The 12542-nt window shown below is 49.0% G+C and overlaps 1 protein-coding gene across 4 annotated transcripts in view; it reads left to right on the forward strand.

Moving 5' to 3' along the window:
• LOC129702017 (serine/threonine-protein kinase PAK 3) overlaps positions 1-11905 on the forward strand; it is a 166658-nt gene extending 154753 nt beyond the window's left edge. For all 4 annotated transcript variants that reach the window (XM_055643506.1, XM_055643508.1, XM_055643509.1 and 1 more), the window contains 4 exons: positions 1436-1535; positions 3436-3632; positions 7409-7546; positions 11770-11905. In XM_055643506.1, coding sequence (XP_055499481.1) covers positions 1436-1535; positions 3436-3632; positions 7409-7546; positions 11770-11856 — 522 coding nt within the window. In that variant the 3' untranslated portion in view covers positions 11857-11905. The remainder of the gene's footprint in view (positions 1-1435; positions 1536-3435; positions 3633-7408; positions 7547-11769) is intronic.
• The last annotated feature ends 637 nt before the right edge of the window (positions 11906-12542 follow it).

A 12542-nucleotide genomic window follows, 5' to 3' on the forward strand; every position in this document is an offset into this window, starting at 1 on the left:
TACAATGCTGAGAAACTAGATTCTGCACTCTGTATCTTCCCCATTGCTCCACCTAGTGTACGAGTTTGGCTTGGTTGTGTTTGTGTATGGCATATATATCTGATTGGATACCATGTGTGCCAAACTTTTCACTGTACCTCAGTACACGTGACAATAATGAACCTAAACCAGAACGGAGAGGTTTGTTTCTCTGGGAAAGAGTGGAGCATTGGCAGTAGTTTAGTAGTAAATATTTATTCAAATCATATGCTATGTCGCTCTTCCAGGGAGATGCTAAATGTATTTTGTTGTCTCTGTACACTGACAATGACAATTAAAGTTGAATCTGAATCTGAATCTGAATTAGTTCAGCATTAGTTTAGCTGAGGTTTAGCATTAGTTGAAAATTAGTTTAGCATTCGTTTAGCAATAGTTTCGAGTTAGTTTCAAATTAGTTTCACAGTAGTTTCGCAGTAGGTTTAGCATGAGTTTAGCTTAGGTGTACTTTTTACTTACCTTAGTGATACAGCATGGAAATAGACCCTTCGGCCCACTGAGTCCATGCTGGCCATCGAGCACCCGGGTATTCACACTAGTTCTACATTATCCCACATTTGCATCCACTCTCCACACGTGAGAGGCAATGTTAATCTGCATCACTGGAGGTTAGATTGAGGCAGATAGTAAAATCCTAAGTGGAAACACAGTCGACCAGAAATGCACAACGTGGAATTTAAAACCATGGGTGCCCTGTGACATCATGAGCCTTTCTGCTAATTAGTTGCGTCATTGATAGATTAGCAAGCTGCAAGGATTCAGCCACAGGGAATGCACAAAGTTACAAACTGAAGTGTTTTTTATTCTTTGCACGGTGGCGCAGCAGTAGAGTTGCGGCCTCACAGCGCCAGAGACCCAGGTTCAATCCTGACTACGGGTGCTGCCTACACGGAGTTTGCACGTTCTCCCTGTGACCCGCGTGGGTTTTCTCCGGGTGCTCCGGTTTCCTCCCACGCTCCAAAGACGTGGGTCAATTGGCTTTGGTAAAATTGTCGCCAGTGTGTAGGATAGCGCTAGTGTACGGGGTGATCGCTGGTCGGCGCGGACTCGGGGGGCCAAAGGGACCGCTTCCGCGCTGTATCTCTCTAAAGCTTTGTGAAAAATCAAACATCCCCTGGTTAAAACATGGTAAAACCTTGAGTGTGGCACCACCATGTGGTCAAACGGTGATTTACAGGTTGACGTTTGCTTTGTGACGGAAAGAGTCCTCAACATGATAGACACGAGATGCTGGAGTGAAGGAGGGTCTCGACCCGAAACGTCACCCATTCCTTCTCCCCAGAGACGCTGCCTGTCCCGCTGAGTTCCTCCAGCACTTTGTGTCTATCTTCGGTGCAAACCAGCGTCTGCAGTTCCTTCCTGCGGCGTTATTAACACGATTCTCTTGTTTTTGTGCTAGTGTTTGCAGGCCTTAGAGTTCCTGCACGCAAATCAGGTTATCCACAGAGACATCAAGAGTGACAACATCCTGCTGGGAATGGACGGGTCCGTTAAATTAAGTAAGTGGAAACAAAAAACGTTCTTTGATTAGCGCGGGTGTCATAGAGTCCATAAGGAATAGGAGCAAAATTGGGCCATTCAGCCCATCAAGTCTACTCCGCCATTCAGATCTATCTCTCCCTCCGAACCCCATTCTCCTGCCTTCTCCCCATAACCTCTGACACCCGTCCTAATCAAGCAGTTACTCCAATATGTTATGGGGAGAAGGCAGGAGAATGGGGTTTGGAGGGAGAGATAGATCAGCCATGATTGAATGGCGGAGTAGACTCGATGGGCTGAATGGCCTAATTCTGCTCCTATTACTTATGAATTTATGGCTACCTGATGCAAGAGATTGATTGCTCTTCTACAAAAACAATTCATCGTTCCTTTCACATTTCTCCACACCCCAATTCTCTAGGATAGATAGAAAATGCTGGAGTAACTCAGCGGGTCAGGTAGCATCTCCGGAGAGATGGAATGGGTGAGGTTTTGGGTCGAGCCGTCTGAAGAAGGGCCTCGACCCGAAATGTCACCCATTCCTTCTCTCCAAAGATGCTGCCTGTCCCGCTGAGTTGCTCCAGTATTTTGTGTCTATCTTCGGTGCAAACCAGCACCTGCAGTTCCTTCCTCCAAGTTTCTCTAAGCACGCAAAGTTTCACAAGTGGCATCTACACACAGAGAAATCTGACTGCAGTCTTTAGACTACAGAGATACAGCGTGGAAACTGGCCCTATGGACCAACCTGCCCACGCCGGCCAACATGTCCCGGCTACACTAGTCCCACCTGCCTGCGTTTGTTCCATATCCCTCCAAACCTGCCCGATCCATGTACCTGTCTAACTGTTTCTTAAAGGTTGGGATAGTCCCAGCCTCAACTACCTCCTCTGACAGCTCGTTCCATACACCCACCACCCTCTGTGTGACAAAATTACTCCTCAAATTCCTATTAAATCTTTTCCCCAACATCTTAAACCTATGTCCTCTGGTCCTCGACTCACCTACTCTGGGCAAGAGACTCTGTGCATCTACCCGATCTATTCCCCTCATAATCTTATATATCTCTATAAGATCATCCCTCATCCTCCTGCATTTCAAAGGAATAGAGTCCCAGCCTGCTCAACCTCTCCCCATAGCTCAGACCTTCCAGTCCTGGCAACAAGGAGAAGCTATACTTCACCCTCGTTAGACCTCATTTGGACTACGCAGTTGCAGCATGGGACCCAAGCACAAATAAAAACATTTCTTCCATCGAACGTGTCCAAAGACAGGCAGCTCGATTTGTTACTAACACCCATGAGAGAGAAGCGAGTGTCACCAACCTTCTGAATTCTCTGGGGTGGAACCCTCTCCATGACAGACGTGAATGAAGCTCACCGTTTGACCTGTTTTTACAAAATGTTAAATGGTCAGCTCGACATAGACTACAAGACCTACACCAAACCCAATCCAATTAGGAGCAGACGAGGGCATTTGATCCAATTTGTGATCCCAGCTACAAAGACAGATGTGTACAGCAATTCGTTCTTCCCCCGCACAATTAAAGCATGGAATAATCTCCACCCAACTATAGTTACCCAACCAGATGCAACTAAATTTAAAGTAGCTCTTTCTTCCCAAAAACCCTTTCTGGCTTAAGTCCTCCCTCCACCACCTCCAGTTTAAATTCCATTTGGAATATTTTGGAGGACCCAGAAACCAAGAACATCCTTGTGAATCCTCACCGTGGGACTGCATCTTCCCTGTAACACGGTGCCCAGAACTGAACACAATACTCTGAAGTTGCTCCAGCTTCTTGTATCTCTCCCAGATCTCTCTAGTTCTGCAACTTTCTCTGCGGTGTCCTGCATGTTCCGGTCCCCTGTTAATAATAATAATAATAATAATAATAATAACAACTTTTTTTTGGTCAACTTTCAGCTGATTTTGGGTTCTGTGCTCAGATCACGCCTGAGCAGAATAAACGGAGCACAATGGTGGGAACTCCGTACTGGATGGCACCTGAAGTAGTAACACGGAAAGCCTATGGCCCCAAGGTAGACATTTGGTCGTTGGGCATCATGGCGATTGAAATGATTGAGGGAGAACCGCCTTATCTGAATGAAAACCCTCTCAGGGTAAGTTGCTTGTGACAAAACAGAGCGTTGGACTCTTAGACGTTAGAGTTGCAGGCCCTTCGGCCCACCGAGTCCGTGCTGACCAACCATCACCCCCGTACGCCAGCATTATCCCACACACACTAGGGTCAATTTACAATTTTATCAAAGCCGATCAGCCGCCAAATCTGTGGACAAGTCCGTGCCGACCAGCGATCCCCGCACACTGTCCTGCACACACACCAGGGGCCATATACAACCCCACCCACCAGGGCAATGAACCCACAAACCTGCCGTCTTTGGAGTGAGGGAGGGAACCGGAGAGCACCCGGAGAAAACCCACACACAGGTCACGGGGAGATCCTGCAAACTCCGTACAGGCAGCACCCGTAGTCAGGATGGAACCTGGGTCTCTGGCGCTGTGAGGCAGCAACTCGACCCATTGCGCCACCGTGCCGGCTCTGTTGCTTGAATTCTTGCCATCGTCTGAAGATGTGAGCAAACCCAAATGGTAACAAGTCTTCCCAGTTCAGTAATCAGTGGAGTAATGGTTTGCGAGAGGCACAAAGTGGTGGAGTAACTCAGCGGGTGAGGCTGCATCTTTGGTGATCGTGGGTCGAGACCCTTCCTCAGACTCATTGTTTGTATCGGTCACATTCTCCCCCTTCATGCACCCCATTGCCCGACGTTTCAAAGCTCCATTGCTTAACACATGTCAGTAATCAGAAGATCAGCAGAGGGATTCAGCAATTGAATATCCCCCCCCTCCGCCTTAAACCCACATCCTCTGATTCTACATTTCCCTACTCTGGGTAAGAGACTCTGTGCCTCTACCCAATCTATTCCTCTCATGATCTTATGCGCCTCTATAAGATCACCCCTCATCCTTCTGCGCTCCAAGGAATAAAGTCCTAGCCTGCTCGACTGCCCTTAGCTCAGTCCCTCAAGTCCTAGCAACATCTTGGTAAATCATCTCTGAACTATTTCAAGCCACAGAAGGCTGTGGAGCGCAAGTCAAATGATATTTTTAAGGCGGTGATGAATCGATTCTTGATTAGTGCGGGTGTCGGGGGTTATGGGGAGAAGGCAGGAGAATGGGGTTAGGAGGGACAGACAGATCAGCCATGATTGAATGGCGGAGCAGACTTGATGGGCCGAATGGCCTAAATCTGCTCCTATCACTTATGAAGCTTGACAACATCTTTCCTTCAACACGGTGTCCAAAACCATAGTATGGTGACCTAACGTTTGGGTCATTATTAATTCCATAATTAATTCTTGTATTTATTTTTGCCTGTGTAGGATATTTTGTGCAGGTTTTTCAGCGTGGAAATTATGATTCAGCATTAAATACTCACAGAACAATTTCCGTCTCATCTTATTCACCTCATCTTATTCTTCCAATTTATCACAGAATCCTGCTTGCTAATGTCTGCAACAAACCAGCTGGCACAAACATTCATCACTTTTTAAAAGTAATTGCCCGGAAGACATTTTCAAACATAGGCAGTGGGAATATTTTGCAACTCAGCCCGTCTTTATCCTCCAGTGACCTAGACTGTACGCGGGAATTCAGGGTTGAGATTGGACTGCATCTTATAGAGGTGTACAAAATCATGAGAGGAATAGATCGATGCACAGTTGTAGGGAGGAACTGCAGGTGCTGGTTTGAACCGAAGATAGACGCAAAGTGCTGGAGTAACTCAGCGGGACGGGCAGCATCTCTGGAGAGAAGCAATGGGCAATGTTTCTGGTCGAGGCCCTTCCTCAGAATGAATCAGGGGAGAGGGAGACACAGAGCTAAGGAGTTGTTGGGTGTGAAGACCAGACAAAGGGAATGCAGATCCAGCAAAATGTAGAATAGATCATAGTTCGCCCGGAGAAATTAACAACAAAGTAAACGGAGAAAAAATGTAAATGAGAACAGTCAGACTAGTCGGAGAACTGGGACAGGGGGAGGGAAGGCAAAGGTGGGTAGATGCACAGAGTCTCTTGCGCAGAGTAGATAAATCATGGACCAGAGGAAATAGGTTTAAGGTGAAGGGGAAAAGATTTAATAGGAATTTGAGGGGTAACATTTTCACACAAAGGGTGGTGGATGTATGGAACATAGAAACCAGAAATTAGTTGAGGATTAGGCCATTCGGCCCTTCGAGCCTGTAGACAGGTACATTCAATATGATCATGGCTGATCATCCAACTCAGTATCCCGTACCTGCCTTCTCTCCATACCCCCTGATCCCCTTAGCCACAAGGGCCACATCTAACTCCCTCTTAAATATAGCCATTGAACTGGCCTCAACTACCCTCTGTGGCAGAGAGTTCCAGAGATTCACCACTCTCTGTGTGAAAAAAGTTCTGCTCATCTCGGTTTTAAAGGATTTCCCCCTTATCCTTAAGCTGTGACCCCTTGTCCTGGACTTCCCTAACATCGGGAACAATATTCCTGCATCTAGCCTGTCCAACCCCTTAAGAATTTTGTAAGTTTCTATAAGATCCCCTCTCAATCTTCTAAATTCTAGAGAGTATAAACCAAGTCTATCCAGTCTTTCTTCATAAGACAGTCATAAGAACAAGCTGCCAGAGGAGGTGGTTGAGGCAGGGACTATCCCAACGTTTAACAAACAGTTAGACAGGTACATGGAGAGATATAGACCAAGCGCAGGCAGGTGGGACTAGTGTAGCTGGGACGTGTTGGCTGGTGTGGGCAAGTTGGGCAAAGGGCCTGTTTCACTCTATATGAATAGTTTGCTGTTGGCTGGCACTACAGCCCAGGTGCCGTGAGGTCGTACTCTGCTATTTGGCCTCAGCTATTTCAGCGCAGAATCATTTTACCATGAGTCCCGCCGATCCACATGGCCAATTGTCCTACCTCAATGGAGCAGTGGGTAGAGTTGCTGCCTTACAGCGCCAGAGACCCAGGTTCAATCCTGACTGCCGGTGCTGTCTGTCTGTACGCAGTTTGTACGTTCTCCCCGTGACCTGCTTGGGTTTTCTCCGAGATCTTCGGTTTCCTCCCACACTCCAAAGACGTACAGATTTGTAGGTTAATTGGCTTGGTATAATTGTAAATTGTCCCTAGTGTGTGTGGGATAGTGTTAGTGTGCGGGGAATCGCTGGTCAGTGCGGACTCAGTGGGCGGAAGGGGCTGTTTCCGTGCTGTATCTCTAAACATAGTATTGATTCACTGCATCTAACAGTCACACACAATAACACCATACATTGCAGAGTTCCCCCTATCAGTTTTGCTACATATATTGGCTGCCGTTTATTGCTTGAGTTTAGTTCCATTTGTCCTTAGTAGCACCTCACTGGTATCCACAACTCAAAGCAGATCTTTGAAAGAAGAGCATTCTTTGTTTGTATTGTGTGGGAAGGAACTGCAGGTGCTGGTTTAAACCGAAGATAGACACAGAATGCCAGAGTAACTCAGCGGCAGAGGCAGCATCTCTGGAGAGAAGGAATGGGTGGCCTTTCGGGTCGAAGGTCCTTCTTCAGGCTGAAGGTCGAAGGGCCTGTTTCCACAGTGGGTTTTCGATGGGCAGGTGGCTATGCTGGGTATAGACTATAGTCAATAGGTGCAGGAGTAGGCCATTCGGCCCTTCAAGCCTGTGTATGGAGGGGTAAGGATTACATGCAAGCACAGGAGCTTCAATTCTAGCAGGGATACTGTGGGCTGAAGGGCCTAGGCCGTACTGTTCTATGTTATCTATTAAATGCCTAACATTGCTCTTGAAAGGAACCCTCACCTTCCATTAATGAATCAATCTCCTGTTGTTGGTGCCTTTGTTTGCTAGGCTCTGTATTTGATTGCCACCAATGGGACTCCAGAACTACAGAATCCAGAGAAACTGTCGGGAATCTTCCGGGATTTCCTCAATCGCTGTTTGGAGATGGATGTGGAGCGTCGAGGCTCGGCCAAGGAGCTCCTGCAGGTTCTGTATACTCCGCTTTTCTACCACTCAAGGGCTTGGAGAGAAAATGGGGCAATGCTCGGGAAGAGGAGAAGCAGTTGTAGAGTCATAGAGTGATACAGCGTGGAACCTTTGGTACACTTTATATCATAGAGTGATACAGTGTGGAAACAGCCCCCTCAGCCCAACTTGCCCAAACCAGCCAACATGTCCCAGCTACACTAGTCCCACCTGCCCACCTTTTGTCCATATCCCTTCAAACCTGTCCCATCCATGTACCTGTCTAACTGTTTCCTAAACATTGGGATATTCCCAGCCTCAACTGCATCCTCTGGCAGCTTGTTCCATACACCCACCACCCCTTGTGTGAAAAAGTGACCCCTCAGATTCCTATTAAATCTTTTCCCCTTCACCTTAAACCTATTCATCCACTCTGAGCAAGGGACTCTGTGCATCTACCCAATCTATCCCTCTCATGATCTAATACACAGTTAGGCTTGGGTTTCGGCCTATTACTGAGGTACAGTGAAAAGCAGTCCTGAGCTACTATCTACCAAGTTGGTCTTCATCCTTCATGTCTATCTTCCATGTTGACCTCGCTGTCATCGTCCTTCCTGAAAAGGACGCAAGCTTCCGGGAACAATCAGTGGGAGCCATCACTTAGAAACATAGAAACATAGAAATTAGGTGCAGGAGTAGGTCATTCGGCCCTTCGAGCCTGCACCGCCATTCAATATAATCATGGCTGATCATCCAACTCAGTATCCTGTACCTGCCTTCTCTCCATACCCTCTGATTCCCTTAGCCACAAGGGCCACATCTAACTCCCTCTTAAATATAGCCAATGAACTGGCCCCAACTACCCTCTGTGGCAGAGAGTTCCAGAGATTCACCACTCTCTGTGTGAAAAAAGTTCTTCTCATCTCGGTTTTAAAGGATTTCCCCCTATCCTTAAGCTGTGACCCCTTGTCCTGGACTTCCCCAACATCGGGAACAATCTTCCTGCATCTAGCCTGTCCAACCCCTTAAGAATTTTGTAAGTTTCTATAAGATCCCCTCTCAATCTCCTAAATTCTAGAGAGTATAAACCAAGTCTATCCAGTCTTTCTTCATAAGACAGTCCTGACATCCCAGGAATCAGTCTGGTGAACCTTCTCTGCACTCCCTCTATGGCAATAATGTCCTTCCTCAGATTTGGAGACCAAAACTTGTGGCAGTAGATGATGGTGGTAGCAGAATTAGCTCAGGATACGTCCAGTTCCCAGCCCCCCGTGATGTGGACGCTTCTGCTATGGGGCCACCTCATTGGCCTGTAGATAACTCCCACTAGAGTCTTTCCACCCTTACAATTCCTCAGTTCTATCCATACCGACTCCACGTCTCCTATTTCAATGTCACCCGTCGCAAGGGCCTGAATTTCATTCCTCACCAACAGAGCCACCCCACCCACTCTGCCCACCTGTCTGTCTTTTCGATAGGACGTATGCCCTTGAATATTCAGTTCCCAGCCCTGGTCCTCTTGCAGCCATGTCTCTGTAATTCCCACAACATCATACTTGCCAATTTCTAACTGAGCCTCAAGCTCGTCCACTTTATTTCTTATACTTCACGCATTCATATACAACACTTTAACCGGTATTCACCTCCCCTCTAACACCGGTCATTATTGGCCCTGACCTTACTCTCTTATCCCTTCTCGAACTTTCCTTCCAATTAATTTAGGAATCTTTTGTACTTTTTCCTGTAGCCACTTCCCCTTTAACTCCATCTTTATACTCCCAATTTGTCAATCCCTCCCCCCCACTATTTAGCTTAAACCCACACGTGTAGCCCTAGCAAACCTGCCTGCCAGAATGTTGGTCCCCCTCCAGTTAAGGTGTAACCCGTCCCTTTTGTACAGGTCACCCCTACCCCAGAAGAGACCCCAGTGGTCTATAAAGCTAAATCCTTTCTCCCTGTACCAACCCCCCCAGCCACACATTCAGATCCCCTATCTCCCTGTTCCTGGGTAAAGGGACGGATAGAGAATGCAGGATATAGTTATCTGAGGGCAATTTACACAAGCCAATTAACTCACAAATCCACATGTCTTTGGAGTGTGTGAGAAAACCAGCGGAAACCCATAGGTCTCAGGGATAACGTGCAAACTCCGCACAGACAGCACCCGCAGTCAGGATCAAACCTGGATCTCTGGCTCTGTGAGGCTGAGACTCTACCGCCGTGCTGCCTTTGCTTGTTCCAGTTGCTTAAGGGTGTACTGTTCAGCTTCAATCAGCAGTTTTAGCCTCCCTGCCACAGAGGGCAGTGGAGGCCAAGTCACTGGATGGATTTAAGAGAAAGTTAGATAGAGCTCTAGGGGCTAGTGGAGTCAAGGGATATGGGGAGAAGACAGGCACGGGTTATTGATAGGGGACGATCAGCCACGATCACAATGAATGGCGAATGGTGCTGGCTCGAAGGGCCGAATGGCCTCCTCCTGCACCTATTTTCTATGTTTCTATGTTTAGTTTAGTTTAGAAAAACCAGCATGGAAACAGGCTGTTCAGCCCACCGAGTCTGCTCAGACCAGCGATCCCCGCACACTAACACTATCTCACACACACGAGGGTTAATTTATATTTACACCAAAGCCAATTAACCGGCAAACCTGTACGTCTTTGGAGTGGGGGAGGAAAGCGAAGATCCCGGAGAAAACCCACGCAGGTCACGGGGAGAACGTACAAACTCCGTACGGACAGCATCCGTAGTCAGGATCGAACCCGGGACCCTTGCGCTGTGAGGCAGCAACTCTACCGCTGCGCCACCATGCCGCATTGTAGGATGTTATATTTTCTACTGTTTCATCACCGTGGTTTTCAATGGCCAATTGCAGCAATGCTGCAGTTGTAATTAATTATGTGGAGGTGATGATTAGAGGCCTTTGGGCATAATCCAGGTAAATTGGAACAGCCCATTGTGCCAATTTGGCCAGCATGGACATGATGGGCCGAAGGGCCTGCTTCCCCGCCGTACAGCTCTATGATTCTACATTGCTTAGTTTAGTTTAGAAATACAGTGCGGAAACAGGCCCTTCTTCCCACTGAGTCCGCACCGACCAGCGATCACCCCTTACACTAGCACCATCCGACACTAGGGACAATTTACAAGATAAGATAAGATAGAATTTATTTGCCACACATCCAGGGTCGGTGGAATTTGGGTTGTCTGCAGCGGTACAATAATAAAGAACACACAACCACAATAAAACTGTAACACAAACATCCACCACAGCATTCATCACTGTGGTGGAAGGCACAAAATTTGGCCAGTCCTCCTCCATTTCCCCCCCGTGGACAGGACCAGAGTCCAGAGTCAGTCCAGGATCGGCTCTTCCTCACCGGAGACCGCGGCTTTAAGATGGTGTAGGCCGATCGGTCGAGATTTAAAGTCTCCGCCGCAGCCAGAAGCACCGTAGACTGCAGGGCCGGCGGTCGAAGCTCCCCTCCAGGGGTGATGGTGAGTCCATGCCGGCCCCGCGGTAGAAGTTGGCCGCGGGCCGGCAGTGATGGCTTCTTCTTCCCCCGGGTCCCCCATGAGGGATCCCGGGCTGTAGACGCCGCACCAGCTGGAGCTCTGCAGACCGCGGCTTCAGGCTGCCGGCTGCCCCGGGCCAGCGAAACGGAGCGCTCCCCTCCAGCGAGCCCCAGCGAGGGCTCACCCGCTCCACAACGAGAGTCCACGCTGCGCCCGCCGCTGAAGCCCCCGGGCGTGTCTCCGGGAAAGGCCGCGCCGATCCTTGATGTTAGGCCACGGGGGAGGCGACCTGGAAAAAGTCGCCTCTCCATGGAGGAGGCGACCAAAGCGGTTTCCCCCTCTTACCCCCCCACACCACCCCCCACACACCACCCCCACACACAAAACACACGAAGGAACATTAAATACATACTTTAAAACATACTAAAAAATAAAAAAAGTTTGAGCAGAGCAGCGCCCCCTACAATTCTCAATTCATACTGAAACCAATTAGCCAACAATCCTGTACGTCTTTGGAGTGTGGGAGGAAACCGGAGCACCCGGAGAAAACCCACGCAGTCTCTGAGAGAACGTACAAACTCTGTACCAACAGCAGCCGAGGTCAGGATCGAACCTGGGTCTCTGGCGCTGTGAGGCAGCGACTCTACCGTGGCCCCTAAACTCGTTACTGAAACAATGACCCTTTGTTCTCGCCGTGCGTGTGTGCCAACGTGCTCTCTTCTCTTCCGCAGCACCCGTTCCTGAAATTTGCGAAGCCGCTCTCCAGCCTCACCCCCCTGATCATCGCGGCGAAGGAAGCCGTGAAGAACAACCGCTAGGACAAGGGAGGCTCGTCTTCCTCGCCCCTCTTCCCCTCCCCCCAACCCCCAACCCCCACCCCCCCCCCCCCCCCCCCCCTCCCCTCGCCCTGCCGTGAAGTGGGGCCGAAAGAGAGCTGGACTGTGTCTCTCACTTGGAGAGATCTCCGCTACAAGACTGATGAAGCTAGCACAGTGATGGGGTACCGCAGTGATGTTTCCATTCAGCTTGACATCTCGTTTGATGCCACCTTGATTCCTCATTTCAATCAGAGTTGCCCGCATCGATAAGGCATTGTCTCTTCCTTTTCCACTCCCTTTTTCTTGTTTCTCTCCCTCTCCCTCTCCTCCTCTCTTTCTCTCTCTCTCTCCCTCTCTCTCTCTCTCTCTTCCTCTCTCTCTCCTCTCCCCCTCTCTCTCTCTCTCTCTCACTCTCCCTCTCTCTCTCTCTCTCTCTCTCTCTCTCTCTCTCTCTCTCTCTCTCTCCCCTCTCCCCCCTCCCCTCTCTCTCTCTCTCCCCCCCCCCCCTCTCTCCTCCCCCCCTCCCTCCCCCCCCCTCCGCTCCCCCCCCTCTCTCCTCCTCCCTCTCCACCCTCCAAAGGTACAGAGTAATTTATTTTCCTTTTTTTTAAACCATTCGGTTGTTTTGGCGGTGTAAATGGAGACCGTGACCCGTTTTGTTAACCTCTCCCGGGTTTACGAAAGAC

The sequence above is a fragment of the Leucoraja erinacea genome, chromosome 12 (assembly GCF_028641065.1).
Source record: "Leucoraja erinacea ecotype New England chromosome 12, Leri_hhj_1, whole genome shotgun sequence".
In the NCBI taxonomy this organism is placed as follows: domain Eukaryota; kingdom Metazoa; phylum Chordata; class Chondrichthyes; order Rajiformes; family Rajidae; genus Leucoraja; species Leucoraja erinaceus.